We start from the raw sequence: 15,540 nt of genomic DNA on the forward strand, positions 1-15,540 counted from the left end.
TGACATGTTTCGGCGTCCCCGAAATTATCGCGCCCGAAATTGCAGACCAGACCGAGATCGCGAGGGGGCTGGGTGACAGGTCGGGATAGTTGCAAGACAGAAGATATTAAGTCGCCAACGTTGCCCGCTTATCTTCAGATATCAGCCGAGAACCTTTCGCTGATCAGAATGAGCAGGTGGAAGCGACAGAAACCACTCCTTGCGTCGACCTTCTCGAACACGAATCCGCGAATGGAACTGGAATGCTCAAGAAAGATATCTAACATCTAACTGAACATTGGAGGATCGTCACGTGGCCCCGCTTGAGTGGAGTCTGCTACTGTATGTTTTCCGACTACGTCCAGCCCTGGAGCACTCACATCCCCTGTTTTCACGCCGGCCTGAAATCTCCCCAAGTTTCACTCTGAGGGAATTAGCATCGGTAGCGCGTACCTTCAACGTCCCTTCTTTGATTCCTCTTCTGCATTGCTTCAAGGTGTTTCCGTAGATCTCGTTTGTCCATACGCTATTCCTGGAGTTTCCAATTTTCTCTTAGATTTTAACGTCAGGTCTTGAACATATATTGCGTTTGGTCAACTTAGATGCATAAGAAATTAATGCGCTATTAATCGACAGAAATCCAAATCGCGAGTAGTATTTTCGAGTCGTAATCATTCCCGGTTGACATATCAAATGCCACATTTTGTACATAGCCAAAAGCCCAGGCCCAAGCATAAGCGTACACATTGCAAGCAAAAAGGAACACATGTCTATACTTAGAGCACAGTACCCTTGTTTTGCTCCTTGTCAACACGGTAGTGTTTCCACATACCGATAGCAGGGATCGCAAGTACGAGAACAGCGGTCGCGGAAATACATCCATACTTCTGATTGTAGCCATAAGCGTAGTTGATAGCCTCGCGGATCTCTGTACCTGGAAGGTACTTCATCTGGACAAGGTATCCACCGCCAAAGATGGTCGACGCCTGGTCCTTGGCACTCTCAGGCAGGGCATTCCGTAGTGCCTGGGGGAAGGTATTGGCGTAGATGGCAGCGGCGACGGCGTAGCCGATAGCACCTCCCAAGTTCGAGAACAGAGAGACCAGGGAAATCATCATGGGGATGCCCTCGCGATCGGATGCGCACATGACGGCCATTTGTTCACCAATGACCATCATACCACCGGCGAAAGAAATGAAGATCTGGCACATGATCACGTATCCAATGTCCCCATCGGAGCCACGGAAGTGAATCATAAGGCCGGCTCCAAGGGTCATCAAGGGCAGAGCGAAGAAGAGACAGGTGTACTTGAACTCCTTGACGTAGCGGATCCAGAGACCAAAGATCGGCGACCAGAAGCAGGAGCCGACGGTGTAGATGGAAGTCATGTAGCCAGTCATGGTCACATCGAGGTTGTACACCACCATGACGAAGTAATAGTAGTACAGATCCCACGAGTAGAAGCTGAAGTAGAGAATAGCCGATAGAGCGCATGCACCGAAGACGGTGCGGTCTCTGAAGAGCTGGTAAGGAATGAAGTGAGTGCGAGCGAACCACTTCTCCCACGCAGCAAAGACGAAGAATAGACAGAAACCAATGACCAAGGGGGCGATGAAAGAGGCTTCCCCGTACTGGGCGCGGCCGTAGTTGGCCAAGCTGAACGGCAGGAGGAAGAGGATGAAGGCCGCCATAAGGATGAGGGCTCCAATAATGTCGAACTCGTGTATGTAGTGCACAATCGACTGCATGATAGTCCGGCCACTTGAGGGACGCTGCAGCACGCCCATCTTGCGAGCCTTGATCTCATAATACTTAAAGACACCTGCCAGAGGCAGGAACACAAAGGGCTGGATAATGGCAAAGGCGCCGTAGGCCCAGCGCCAGTTGGCGGTCTTCAGGAAACTGGCAGCGGCCAACGAACCAGTGAACGCGGTGCAGATGAATGGGGTGGAGGCAAAGGCAAAGGCGAATGCACGGTTGCGCATGCCCGAGGTATCAGCGATGAAGATGTCCAGAATGACATAGATCGCATCATATCCAACCCAATACAGAACGTAGCCGGCAGCGTAGCTGTTGGCATTGTTGCAAGATGCGAGAATGATAATACCGAGAAGGTACACACCAGTGAAGATCACCAGAGCCTCAGCGCGTCCCCACAGAGTCAAGATCTTTCCAACGGGCAGCTTGAGCACTCCACCGACGATGCTGGCCAGGATGCTGGCAGTACTGACTTGCGAGGCATTCTTGAAGTTGGAGTAGGCATAGTAAAGAACGTTGTTGCCAATGGCAGAGTGCAATGCTAGCATGAAGAAGCAGACCCAGATCCTATAGATGACGATGTTAAGATGGCGTGTAGAGGTCTAGGGCTTTGCAGAACTCACCAGGCATAGGTCGCATAAACAGCCTTCTTGCTCCAGACGAGAGCAACAGCCTCGGCCTTGCGCACACCGGCGGCAGCACCGGCAGTGATTTCATCAGGGTGTTCCTGAATCTCCTTCTCCGCACGAGCCAGGTTGCTCAGGTCACTATCGACCCTGTTTGGTTCGACATTGACCTCATTCTTGGTCTCGACCTCCTGGGTGGGACGCAGGTCCTCGACAACGGTATGGTCCCTCCGACCACGAGTCAGGTTGATGACACCCATTATAAGGACGATCGTGGAGGAACAGAAAGAGAGAGAGAGTGTGTGTGTGTAAGAAGGAAGAACGAGGGTGGGACCACTATTTCTACATGGGACCAGGTGTTGAAATTTACTTCCAGCTCCCTAATTAATTCGGCACTAAACCCAGTATAGCCCGGTAGTCCTTAAAGTGACCGAGGAAGCGGATCAGATAAGTGCAGCTCGAAAGGCCCAAATGGCTGATTGGACTACACCAGCGAACGGATCCCCGTCGCCAAGTCTGGCTGTCAGTAAACTTTGGCTAAGCAAATTACTTTGGCGGCACTTGCGGCAGACTTTTCTCTATACATTGTTTGTTAATTTACGTACATCGGCTACAAAGAGTCGGTGCTCAGATGCAGATAGAATTGTAGAGAGCAATTGTAGATTGACTGCAGACAAACATTGACGCATGCCTATATACCTAATCGGCGCACAAGCACGTTTTTCGGCTACCCCGGTAGAGAATGCAACCACTTTCCGCGCCAAGGGCACTCTGTCTTGGCCAGATGCCAGGGAATCCACCCGAAATCGGCGACCTTGTACTCGGCTTTGAAGACAGTAAGACAGTAACATGCTACATGTACTGTGGAAGGTTGAATTCTATTGTTCTTCGGATCCTTGGATCTTATCAGATGATCACAGAATTATCAGATCAGAGATTTATCAGATCACAGAATTATAAGATCACTTACTTAAGTTTGGCTCATGCGACTATCTTCTACTTCTTCGGTACCTTAGAACTTTAGGATATGATGATTTGCACTTTCACCTGGGGCTTAAGCCACAGCTTAACTTTGGCTCATGCGACTATCTTCTACCTCTTCGGTACCTCAGAACTTTAGGATATGCTGATTTGCATTTTCACCTGGGGCTTAAGCCACAGTCTCGCCCTAGCGTGAGCAGACTTACGTTCTCATTTGACTCTCCTTCCCCACTTGTGGCTCTAGTCAATGTCGACTTGCGTTTTCCCGGTACATTGCCATGGATTCGGCGCATTTTACCTTCTCTCTAGGTTCATATTTTCCAGAAAGGCGTTCCGAGACAGATTCGTCTGAACTAAAGTGGGGAATAAAAACTCTGGCGTCGGATCTGATAACCTCAATCACGGACTTTAGAACTTCTAGAACTACATAGTATTCCGCCGCTATCCTGGAAGGATTCATTAACGGGGCAGGTTGTCGCCGAGACATCCGCTTACCGTGGCCATGCCACCAGACTCTGCGAACCATCTGTGTAAAGCCACACACTGACCCACTTGGTGCAGTTCCCGCACCTCTAGCTATGGATAGTGATACTTATTGTCTGGCTAGACTGGACGTACAGTCGTTAAAGGGTGTTCAGTGAAAATTTCCGCAGGCTCAACGCTTGTCTGGGTGCTATCCTTGGGGTTAACTGCGCCAAGTATAGACGCAATTCTCTCAGCGCGAAGCCAATTGAAGAACATTGTCTCGTTTACCACTGCAGTGAATGATCAGGGCTACTAGTTACACATGGAAAGCTTGTATTCTAGACAAGCATCAGATACGAAGTGCCTAGGTTGTCACGGAAACGGAAATTCAACTGTGAAATTATCTGCATTGCTTCGAGACTGTACAATAAAGAAACGGGGTAAACCCCAACCAGCAAGCAAACGTTGAGAAAGGGGGCCCTATTCGAAAGAATGGCAGATAGATCGACGCCGATGGAAGATGCAATGGGGGCCCCAAGCAACCGTGTGAGCCCTGACCATGTTTCATGAAATGCCCATCAAAAACAGGGGCTGGGTCATTAATGTCAAAGACAATCGGGATATTTTGAGCGCCTGGAAATGGAAGATATTGCAGAGCAGGTATCAAGAGATTGTACACAGAAATGGAAATTATGGTGGGCCCCGTACGGGACGGAAAATGGTAGCCGGGAGCTCAACGGTAGGAACCTACGGCCATATTAGCAAATGTATCTGGAAACAATCAGAAGAAGGATAGACTACCATTGTAATTCGGGGTTTGACCTGACCCGCGGGGATTTTGTGGGATTTGAAGCTGGGCGACGTTGCTAGGGAGATCAATGCGACGAAGAAGATCAATCATCTTGTCAGCAGAAAGCCGGGAAATATTGTATGAAGATGCGGGAGGCATGATGCTCAGCAAGTTCACTACCTCACGAGGCAGAGGGGCTGGAGAGCCTTGGGCCTTGTATGAAGTGTTTTGGCCGTTCAACTGCTGCACTCGCTTGCTTTGGTCGAGACGCCGAGCTTGGACGGTCCTCATTGGGGACTCGGCGCGAATGAACTTTCGTGGGCGGTTTGAGTCATCATCGAAGTCGTCGACGGGGTACGGTCTCTTTGGGGAATTAAGAGAGGGCTCCAGGTACCGTGGCATAGGAGACTCGTGGAATTCCGAGGTACCACCGGGAACAGTGGTCCTAGGCCGGGTCTGAGATGGCGATAGAATGAGACGCACGGCTGTGGGATCAAAGGAGGGGATAGAGTAACGATGGGCGAACTGTTCCAAGGCAGGATCCTCGGGGTATAGCTCGCGCATACGTTTCTCCAAGTTGACAACTTGAGTGAGATCGCCGTAGCGGGATTCATACCCGTGCAGGAAGGAAAAGATAGGCTTGGCCTTGTAAACATTCTCAGGAACCGATGTCAGTTTCCTCACGGTTGTTTCAAAAACGGCGCGGGCATCTTAGGCATTGGTTAGTAATTTCTCTTAGAATGGTGCGGGGATTAACTTGCTGGTAACATCGTTGATGTCGAGAAGATGCTTCAAGTACTCGAGCGCGAAGTTCTCATCTTCGGGGAACAGCTTTGCACCCCTCTCAAATATTTTTGTAGCAGCGGGATCCTTGTAGCAATGGTACTCCATGAGAGCACTGGCGATATAAACATCGCTGGTGATCCGACCACGCCTTCTGGCTTCCGCAAACACTTGTCGAGAGCCAGCCAATTCTCCAGGCTTGCCTTTGCCCTGGATGCGACGCATAGAACGCATGAGTGAGATCCATGCGAAGGAGACAGTCTTGGAGAGAACATTGATCTGGATGGAATGGGCTTTGCGAACTGCCTCAATCTGAGCCGTCTTGGCTGCCTCTCTTTCCTTTGTTTCCGGGTCGTCTTCCTCCTCGTTCCCGTTCTGAGGGTGGCTGTCGGCATTCTGAGGGGCAAATGACTCTTCGATGCGAGCGATATCTTGAGATTCCTGAGCGCGGGCCTTGTTGATCAATTCATAAAGCGTATCAAGAAGCTTGTCGTAAGGCTCCCGGACCTTGGCTGCTCGTTTGGCGGAGTCTTGATCGGCATCAGTCACCATTTCCAAGCGGTCCGCGCGCTTGAAGGTTAGCAGACAGCTTTCTGGATTTGCATCGATGCCCTGTTTCAAGAAATCGATGCCTTCGGTTTCCATCTCATTCGAAAAACAAAACTCGGCAGCGTCGAACCAAATTTCGGGCAAGAAGCTCAATGCCATGAGTGCTTGCTTGTAGACGTAGACAACGCGTGCTTTGAAAGCAGGAAGATCGTCCTCCTTGAGTACCAATGGGTCCTCTTTCTCCCATGCTATCCAACGCTTCCAGATCTCGGCCTGCGTGGAGAACTCAAAGTCGCCTTCAGAGCCTGGGACTGGAGGCAACCGGGGAAGCGAAGTACGGACCAAGTTGCGGGTGATATTCTGCAACTCGGTATGTGAGCTGCGTGCAGTCATGTAGGATGGCGACTGCTCTTGCAAGTATCTCCGACCCTGGCAGTGACAGTTAGTAAAGGCTAGTTGAACTGCGAGGGGGAGTGGCTTACCGTAAGCTTGTTCAAACCCATCTCGAATTGATCATACTCCTTCCAGAGAGTATTGACGGCCTGTGTTGGGACGGCAATGGCTCGCTGGTAAGCTTTCCGCAAAATATCCATCTTTTGCTGATCCTGCCACCCAGATCCACCGACGGTACCTGGCCCCGAACGAATAAACTCGATGTAGTCTGTCCAGATGTTTCCGCAGTCCTTGTCCATACCAACGTATTGAATAGCCAGGTCGTAAGCCGATGAGATGACGGCGCGCGCCTGTCCAGAGGTATCCGTAGTCAAAGGATTACGGCGACGGACGTAGTCCAGATAAACTGACCAGAGATCGACGCTGGGGATTGTCAGAAGCGTTCGATTGAAAAGTTGCTCCAGGCGGAAGAGTTCATTAAGTTCGGATTCCATGACAGCATATGCCACCCATTGATCAGCCTGGTATCATATTAGCAACATTGCATCTTAAAGAAGGGAAAATCAAGCTTACCGCCATGGGGAAAACCTTCAAAAAGTGTTCATAGGTCTCACGGGCACTGTCCAGTCTGTTGCGGCTCCTGTGCTCGGCAATTAACTCCAACCACGCGGGAATATCACCTCGGGGATCCTCTTCAATGCGGTCTTGCAGGATCCCCACACGGTCATGGGGAAGACGACCCTTGGCAGAGGGAGAGTCAGGTACAGGGGTAGGATCAGTACTGGTCTGCATGTTTGTAGCTTGCACGTCCTGCGCAGCCCAGTAAGATTGGCCAGAAACAGAAGAAGGATCAATATTAGGAACAGGAGCAGGAGAATAAGAACTATTGAGATCTGGCCCACTGATAGGACCTTGCGCAGCTTGCGATGATACATCCGGGGAAGTGTTTTGAATTGCATTTCCTGAACTGGGATCTTCAGACATGGTCACAGTCATATCATTTGCGTTCTCGTCTCCAAGTACAGCTGGTGGCTCATAGTCCGCATCACCCTTGTCATCCTCATCATTGTCAACCTCAAATCCCCCGATCGTTGTGCAATGGGGTTCGGCCGCGTCACCGGATGGTGGAACGGGCGTTGACGTCTGAGACTCAGCACGTGAGGGCTGCTGGGAAGGATCAAGAGCGTCGCCTGTCTGGCTAGCGTCCATGTCTGTAGCACCGGTGGGATTGGGGGTGTTATCATCCGTGAGAGTTGCGTCAGTGGGGGCATCGTGAGCCTGCGTATGGTCGGGTACGGCAGTGGGGTAGTCATCTCCTAATGTCTGCGACGGGTCGTAGTCATCCGAATCAGAGTTATCGCCCTCCTGCAGCTCGGCGGGGGCCGAGTCGGTCATGGTCTCGGACTGTTGAGCTTGGAAAAAAGCGGCTTCGGCTTCATCGTCCATGACGGGCGATTGCGAAAAGAGAAGCTGGATAAGTTAGAAGTTAGAAGCTGCAAAGGTCAAGGCGCGAAGTGAGGCCAAATCAAATGAGGACCAAGACTCCGGAGGCTTTGCGACACAGCCACTGGAGAAGCTCAGCCGCAAGAAGGGAAGAGTTGAGGTTGCCCCGGTAGTGAGTCACGTGCGGGCGGTGAGCGCGATGCGAGGGACGCGAAGGCGCGTCGATCGTGGGCTCCTCGCATTGAGAGGGGCCGTCGAGAGTTAAGTCCCTTTGCATTCTTGTGGACCTCTGTGTTTGTTTCCCTTCTTATTTCTCTTCCTTTATAATTCTTATTTGACATCTCCCTCCCCCTTGTCTATACCTTTCACTTCTTCCCAATCTTCTCATCCTCTCCCAACTACGTACATACAACCAATCTTATCACAATGTCCGTCGTCTCCCTTCTCGGGGTGAAAATCCTCAACAATCCGGCCGCCTTCACCGACTCTTACCGATTCGAAATCACCTTCGAGTGCTTGGAACAGCTCCAGAAAGGCGAGTAAAAAGTGAATCTCCTATTTCGAGGTCAAATATTCTAACACACCCTGCTTAGATCTCGAATGGAAGCTCACCTACGTCGGTTCCGCCACTTCGTAAGTCCACCCTACTTATCCTCGGTCATTCCATCAGATTCTGACTTCAACAGCTCCGAGTATGACCAAGAACTCGACTCCCTCCTCGTCGGTCCCATCCCGGTCGGAGTGAACAAATTCATCTTCGAAGCCGACGCGCCTGATGTCAATCGCATCCCCAGCTCGGAGATGTTGGGCGTCACTGTCATCCTCCTCACTTGCAGCTACGATGGCAGAGAGTTCGTTCGCGTTGGCTACTACGTTAACAACGAGTACGACAACGAAGAGCTAGCAACCGACCCGCCCTCGAAGCCCATTATCGAGCGAATTCGCCGCAATGTCCTCGCTGAGAAGCCCCGTGTGACTCGCTTTGCTATCAAGTGGTAAGTCTCCTTGTTTTTTTTTTTTTTTTTTTTTTGTTTATGGGGCATTAATTGACATGGTTTCTAGGGATACCGAGGATTCTGCTCCCGCTGAGTACCCGCCTGACCAGCCCGAGGCCGATGGCCAGGCCGACGACAGTGGTACCTACGGTGCTGAGGAGCGTGAACTCGAGGCTGCTCTCCTCAAGGAACTCGAAGAGTCGAACAAGCCCGCTGAGGGCGAGGACCACGAGATGGAAGGCGCTGACGCCCCTGCTGGCAAGGAGGATGAAGAGGAAGAGGCCTCCGATGCTGAGAGTGAGGATCTGGAAGCTGAGAGTGATGACGATGAGGATGACCTCGATGAAGAGGAGGGTGGTGATGGCGATGAGGATGTTGAGATGGGCGATGACTCCGAGCAGAAGGCTGCTCATCCGGCCCATCAGCCTGAGGTTATGGCGCACTAGATCATGGTGTGCCAATGATTCGAACACGCATTTCTTTTATTTTCTTTTTATTTCTAAATGCTCTTTGACGACAGCCAGAACGCGACGTTTACGACCCAAGGACTGATTCTCCCCCATACTTCTCGAAAAATGGGAATTGATTATAGTCTATGAACTAGAATTTACATATTTCTGAACTTCAACGAGTGCCGATCAGAAATTCAAATTCCTTTGCTCTGATACATGTAAAATTGAAGGGATTGCGACTAGTGGACCATTCGTTGTAATGCATACATCCCCTTCCATGCCTCTTACGATGCATTCACCCTACAAGCCTACCAGGTGGTAACAATGAATCCCTCCGACCTGCCAAATGAAGTCATAAAAGTGTACGATGGATTCTAGATCAACATGAAGAATGTTCGGACTGCCATTCTACGCCGAGCTATTCGCCAAAAGGGAGCCCTAGACTAGCTACTATTTATCCCCTTCCGTAGCAACGTAGAACTAGTGGAAGCTGTCTCACTTAGTGGCCTTTTGGACATTGTTAGGCAATCCCCCTTTCACATACCTTCAATAACATATTTGCAGGTTCTTGATCACATTGGCCCGAAATTGAAGAGACGAATACGGACTACTTACGGCCTTATATCATCTAGGGTCCGTGTTGTACTACTGTAGAGCACAGCACCCAGCTCGGGCTAGCTCGGGACGGGGTATACAGCAACAAAAAATGCACCATGTAAACCCAGGTTAAAATTGTAAAAAAAGGTGATATATCACATCCCAGGAATATTGACCCAACCACCCTTGGGCGGTAGAAAGACAAGAAACAAACAAAACATATCCATACTGTATGCATTCTAATCAAACCATTGAACCCAGAAGGAGGACAAACTAAAGCCCAAACTTCGAACCAAGCGCTACAAAAAGACCGGTCAGCATCAATCACGCAAGGGGGTGAACACTCGGGCCCGCGCGCCCCATCAGAGATCGACTTACCGCCAAAGACAGCCTTCCTCTTTTGTGACTGAACGTATTTGCCAACATCGCTAGCGAAGTTGCTGCTGTTCTCCTCGAGCCTGTCCATACTGTCTCCGACAATCCCTAGTCGCTCTGTGCGTTCTTGGACTTGACGGGACATATAAGACCAATAGCCTTCTTGACTGCCACTCTGTTCGAGTGGCGGTGCGGCGCGTCCTTCTCTTAGGGCTTGTCGGCGTTCTTGGTCTTCGTGCTTCATTTGTTCGATCATTCGCTTTGACGGTGGTCGGTCTGGGCCGCCGACTGGAGTTGATGTTAGGTGTTGTAAGCGTTCTTTGACAGGGGTCACTTACTCAATATATCCATGTCTGCTGGGGAGACATATTGTGTCCCGGAGATCCATTGGATGTTGGTAATGGTAGGACGCTGAGGGAGAACAGCCTCAGGGTTGTAGAGACGGTCTTTTGAGGGGTGTCTGCGATGGGTATTAGCACATCATCTAGTTAACCCATTAGAAATACGTACAGTTTGTTTCCACCTCCCCAGACATTAAACAGCCCGAGTTCCGAAGGACCAACCCATGTCATGATATTTCCAGTTGGGGTAATGCATGCTTCTGAAAGTCGTCGCATGTCCGCAATATGACTGAACTTGGTGCATCCAATATCTCGGAGGCCAGGAATTGAAAATGCGCGGGCATTCCCATCACCAAATAGGCCTACCAAGCTGTAGCCCCGTCCCTCAGTTTTGACGACCGCTGCCGAGTCACAAATATAGTCTTCCCATGCTTTATGGGCACCCTTTGATGTCGGGGGCTTGAAGATTCGGCAGCCACCAGTAGTCACAGCAATTACAACGCCATTGACCTTGATCCCGCTTCTCAAACTGCCAACCACACTTGGTGTAGCCAAAGCAAGACCGCCTGAGTCTGCATCAATGGGAATGATGTTGATCACTTTGTCATCAACCGCTGATGTTCCAGCGAAAGCAGCTGTGTAGGTGCCATTGGAGCTGGGAAGAATCTTGAAGGTTGCCACATTACCTCGGCTCGTGCCGACAAAGCAGCATATGCTGGAGTAATCTATATTGCGATTAGACTTAGCTTGAACAAAATGATTTAGTTTGATCTTTACCTTCGCCTTCCAGGGTCATCACACCAAACTCAATATTAGTGGGCCATTCAGGATGGATATCCTCCGAGCCACGGCTCTTGCGGACGAAGCTGCTCCGCTTCGGTGCTTTGATGAAATCGGACAGATGCGCCGTGTGAATAACTGCCGGGCCTCGCAGATCAATTATCGCTAGGCCACCACCTTCGAAACCGACGGCCACGAATCCTACTTGGCCATGCTTCAGTGCAGTCACTGGGCCCTGTTGCATATCCAACATAGTAAGAGGAAGTAGTCCTGTCTTAAGGCCTGGGTCTGTCCGCTGGGTGATCGGAGTCAATTTCCCGGGCCCTTGGTTGGCACCAGGGGGTTCTTCATGTCCATACGAGGGGTTATTGCCCCATCGGAAGATAGCAAGCTCTCCGGTCTTGAGACCAATAGACATCTCGCCAGTTCCGCTCGCAAGAGACATTTCCGTCACTTCGATGTTGTTAACTCGGCCGATAGCCCGGGCAAGATCAACTTGAATCACATCGCCGTTTTCAATTTCGTCGTCATGTCCACAATCCCAAACACGAACGGTACCGTCTGCATGAGCCGTCGAAACGACATTGCGGTTTTCAAAGCGCTTGAGAGGGTTCTTTGCTTCCGCACCGCCCATTGCGAATTTAGGGCCCTGCAAGCGACGTTCTTTCAGACCGAGCCACACAGATCGATCGACGGGAGTAAGCACTGCTTTATTCACAAACGGATGAACGAGAGTAAGGAAGGGGTGAAGCATATTGGTTGGGGTAATTGCGTGTCCACTGGGGAAACTCAGGGTAACAAGCTCGCCCGAGGATAGCACAGCAAGAAGCGCGATCGGATCTTGAGCACCATTAAAGTAAGGCGATGCACGAGGAATAAGACAAAATTCGACAACTTTAGCCCCTGGTGGAACAGCAAGCTTCATCTCTCGCCGTGGGCGCTCAAAGTAGCTAGATAGAATCTGCCATGAAGAGGTCTGGTAGTTGGGAGTTGGGCCCATGTCCAAGAAAACGAGACCTTTGCTCTGCTCACCAACTGGCCGACCACCAGCCACCAATAGGCCAGTATCATCCGGGTTTTCTTTGGCACACCAAGCTACCTTTGTTATCGGCTCCCTGGGCCCAGGGACTTCTCCCGGCGAACCAGGTCTGGCAGCATCAGGGCTGTCAACATTGGGTGTTTGGACCGTTCGAGCGTGAAGTTTGCGGCCGTCCTTCGTATCCCACAGTACCAGACTTGAATCCTCATGGACTGTGAGAATGAAGATACCATTCGGGTGCCAAATTGCGTTGGTCAACTTGGGTCTGCGCACGTCGCTGGACGGCAGTGAATCTCCACCCGGGGCCCTACGAGGAATCTCGTAGACAAAGAACTTTTGCGCAATATTCTGCTTGAACGTGAATGTCACCGCTCCCTCGGGGTATCCCACTAGGATTTTGCCGATGTCTCGTGTGGAAAATGCCAACGACACAACAGGGGAGAACCGCGCGCGAGGGTTGCGTTCCAACCACAAGTTCGGGATTTTGAAAGGTGTCATTGATTCTCGGTCCAAATCGTATGCAATAATGTCACCTATTCCAAGGTCAGTCATTGTGTCTCCATTGATCACTGACAGTAAACAAACCATTCGACAAGCCGATAAACGCATAGTCCAAGCTCGGATCCGTTAACAAGGCCGTCGCTTGGCCTGGGGGCGCATAGGACACGACCATGCGCCCAGTCTCCAAAGAATAAACGCTGATTTCATTCTTGGAGTCGAGGCTCACGAGCTTGCTAGCGCAGAACTGGAGAAACCGCGCGGACGCCTTGCGCGGGAATTCAAAGACCACCGACACCCGCCGTTGCCCAAAGACATAGATCTGCCCGCTTCCAAACTGGGTATCACTGGTACCGATGGCGAGGAGCGATTGAACAGGATCGTATGCGATAGCACTAATCTGTGAGTTCACACCACACCGAGCGAACTGCAAACTGCGGTGTCAGTAAAAAAAGAGGATGCCTGGGATGCCAAGACGTACGTCGTCCAGGAGGAACAAATCTGGGGACAACCCCTCAGACAGGTCCTTCTGGATACCGGCTTGCTTGCCTCGCAAGAACTGAGCCATGTGGGAGTATCCTGCGAGCTGGAGTGGCAGGTTATCAGAAGGAAGAAGTCAAAAAGTGTGGAGAGGGACAGCTGACGCCATGCAGAAGCTAAACACGGATCTGCCCCGCTCCGCCCTATGAACTCCGACACTCCGGCTACTTCCCTTTGTTCTGTTCTCATTGTTATACATGTATATCGCAATTGGACTGACTCGGAGATCTGCTTTATTTGATCATATGCTATATATTTGGGGACGACAAAACTCCGGATTCCATGCAAAACTATAAATGGGGCCCGCTGAAACAAATCGCTTGAGAACAACAATCTATATCTCAATCTCCAAGGGTATCGCGTCGAACATGCGATGAACCAGTCAAAGCAGTTGCCACGTTACACCTATTCAAGTCTCGCCATCTCCGCAATGGTGGTTGTCAATCGTCTCCGCGCGTCGAATTCGATCGTCTCATCCCGGCTTCGATGATATTGGAGAGTGATCTGGGAGACCAGCCGATAACATGCATACCTGATGATAGCATTGAAAGTTAGCATGATTGACTTGAGCGATATGGATTTCCAGAAACACACAGGACCAGCCGGACTTTTTCCTCCCTTGTTCGAAACGGTGACATTCCTGCCCCTTGCAAAACCGCCGGTGATGGGTTTGCAAAGATCTCTGCCATCAACACGTCACCCCAGAGGGCACTGCTAAAGTCCACAATTCCCGATACCTGCTCAGACTCCTCGTTCAACAATACATGGGAGGGCTGACCGAAGTCGACGACCACCAAACGTGGTAAGGTGACAAATTCGAGAGCAGGTGCCAAGCGACTTAGTTCGTTCCGAATCTCTAAATAGGGAGATGAATAAACGTGTCCTCGGCATCGCGAAGGATGCCTTCGAAGAGGGTACAAAAGGCTTCTCTCCAGGAGGGCCTTCCAGCCCCGTATGCCACTTGCTGCAGAGACCCAAACCCGGGTGCTGCATTTTGACCGATGGTGCTCGACAAGAAACCCAAGTGGCGGTCAACGTCATCCCGTTTCTCGGGAGTGAGCTCGCTCTCCATCTCGAGCAAAGTCTTGCCTTTCATATACTGTCGAATCATATATGGAGATCCCCACACTCTGCCATGGGGGTCATAATGGTAGAGCTGGGGGATACAAGGGTTTCCACTCTGACCAAGCAGGGCAAGAAATTGGGCCTCGGTTTCGAGAAATGATCTTTCACGTCGGAGAAGAGCCGTTCTTGATGATGGGGAGCCTTTTAGCAACAAACGAGCCCCGTTTGACAGTGCCAGGAGCCGTAACGTGTGAACATGACCTAGAATAGGGTGCGAATGTTGCACGCTAACCGCAGAGGGGAAGAGCAGCGAGAGTACAGCATCCAGCCTATGGTGTTCATCTTCTTCGGTGACACGGGATTGACGAAAAGTGCCCATACGGCTGTCTGTTCCCCCGAGGGATGGCATCGCAGACCATGTTTTCAAGTCAAGCTGTTGCATCTTGGACTGTTCTTATTAAGGTCATAGGGGAAATTGACCGAGATCGACAGACAGGGGAGAACGAAACTATGTATAAGCGAAGCTGTGAAGTCTCATAAAATGAAAGGGAGCGGTCTGCCTCCAAGGAGATGGGTTGATATGCCATGCACTAAGTTAAGCGTCATAAATCTCGGTTCAGGCTTCCAGAACAATACAAAGACCAGAAGATCCATAGAGAAGATCGTCTGGATATCCTGTCTGGGATCATCAGACCGCCATGGTTGCATTGCGCACGTAACATTCTGCTGAAGGAAAGTAGCCACGGACCTATTACCAGCGCCATAAGTTTACTAGGTTTACCCACGCGAGATACGAGCTTTCGCTTGTCAAGAGTCAAGCACATCCGAGGTTCAAACACCAGCAGCGGAGCCTAATTAAGAGAATCTGTTTCGCTCAGAGGCACTATCCAAGCGACATGGAAATGAAGTGAAGCCCGACTCGCCTAACCATCCCCGTCTTAGAAAAGCGGCTATCCGAGCACCGCCACCCGCCCAATCACAACTGTGTCTTGCCGAATGTCTCCGTGTGGATCGCCGGGATCAGAGAACTTCCATTTGTTCTTCGTTAATTCTTTCTTTTTTTTTTTTCGATTAGTTTCTTACTTGGTTTT

The 15,540-nt window shown here is 50.7% G+C and overlaps 6 protein-coding genes across 6 annotated transcripts; 1 reads left to right on the top strand and 5 right to left on the bottom strand.

Annotated features, from left to right (window-relative positions):
• Positions 1 to 755: 755 nt before the first annotated feature.
• Positions 756 to 2,623, bottom strand: N7446_008166 (uncharacterized protein; the record flags this gene model as incomplete). The annotated part of the gene is made up of 2 exons (XM_058516911.1): positions 756 to 2,304; positions 2,361 to 2,623. 2 exons carry the CDS (start codon positions 2,621 to 2,623, stop codon positions 756 to 758), a joined length of 1,812 nt encoding a protein of 603 aa, XP_058370557.1.
• Positions 2,624 to 3,803: 1,180 nt separating this feature from the next.
• N7446_008167 (uncharacterized protein) lies at positions 3,804 to 4,085 on the bottom strand (the record flags this gene model as incomplete). Its single annotated transcript, XM_058516912.1, has 2 exons — positions 3,804 to 3,920; positions 3,963 to 4,085. 2 exons carry the CDS (start codon positions 4,083 to 4,085, stop codon positions 3,804 to 3,806), a joined length of 240 nt encoding a protein of 79 aa, XP_058370558.1.
• A 457-nt stretch (positions 4,086 to 4,542) lies between these two features.
• rna14 (cleavage polyadenylation factor subunit RNA14) lies at positions 4,543 to 7,770 on the bottom strand (the record flags this gene model as incomplete). The annotated part of the gene is made up of 5 exons (XM_058516913.1): positions 4,543 to 4,556; positions 4,611 to 5,309; positions 5,361 to 6,360; positions 6,414 to 6,845; positions 6,898 to 7,770. 5 exons carry the CDS (start codon positions 7,768 to 7,770, stop codon positions 4,543 to 4,545), a joined length of 3,018 nt encoding a protein of 1,005 aa, XP_058370559.1.
• A 423-nt stretch (positions 7,771 to 8,193) lies between these two features.
• asf1 (nucleosome assembly factor ASF1) lies at positions 8,194 to 9,208 on the top strand (the record flags this gene model as incomplete). Its single annotated transcript, XM_058516914.1, has 4 exons — positions 8,194 to 8,302; positions 8,361 to 8,400; positions 8,454 to 8,762; positions 8,830 to 9,208. 4 exons carry the CDS (start codon positions 8,194 to 8,196, stop codon positions 9,206 to 9,208), a joined length of 837 nt encoding a protein of 278 aa, XP_058370560.1.
• Positions 9,209 to 10,084: 876 nt separating this feature from the next.
• On the bottom strand, positions 10,085 to 13,412 carry N7446_008170 (uncharacterized protein; the record flags this gene model as incomplete). The annotated part of the gene is made up of 7 exons (XM_058516915.1): positions 10,085 to 10,110; positions 10,190 to 10,474; positions 10,525 to 10,646; positions 10,697 to 11,252; positions 11,305 to 12,879; positions 12,932 to 13,271; positions 13,326 to 13,412. 7 exons carry the CDS (start codon positions 13,410 to 13,412, stop codon positions 10,085 to 10,087), a joined length of 2,991 nt encoding a protein of 996 aa, XP_058370561.1.
• Positions 13,413 to 13,556: 144 nt separating this feature from the next.
• Positions 13,557 to 14,891, bottom strand: N7446_008171 (phosphotransferase family protein; the record flags this gene model as incomplete). The annotated part of the gene is made up of 3 exons (XM_058516916.1): positions 13,557 to 13,916; positions 13,979 to 14,221; positions 14,263 to 14,891. 3 exons carry the CDS (start codon positions 14,889 to 14,891, stop codon positions 13,790 to 13,792), a joined length of 999 nt encoding a protein of 332 aa, XP_058370562.1. The 3' UTR covers positions 13,557 to 13,789.
• Positions 14,892 to 15,540: the final 649 nt, after the last annotated feature.

Source organism: Penicillium canescens, assembly GCF_028828765.1.
Source record: "Penicillium canescens strain IBT 15451 chromosome Unknown utg000005l_segment0_segment0, whole genome shotgun sequence".
In the NCBI taxonomy this organism is placed as follows: Eukaryota; Fungi; Ascomycota; class Eurotiomycetes; order Eurotiales; family Aspergillaceae; genus Penicillium; species Penicillium canescens.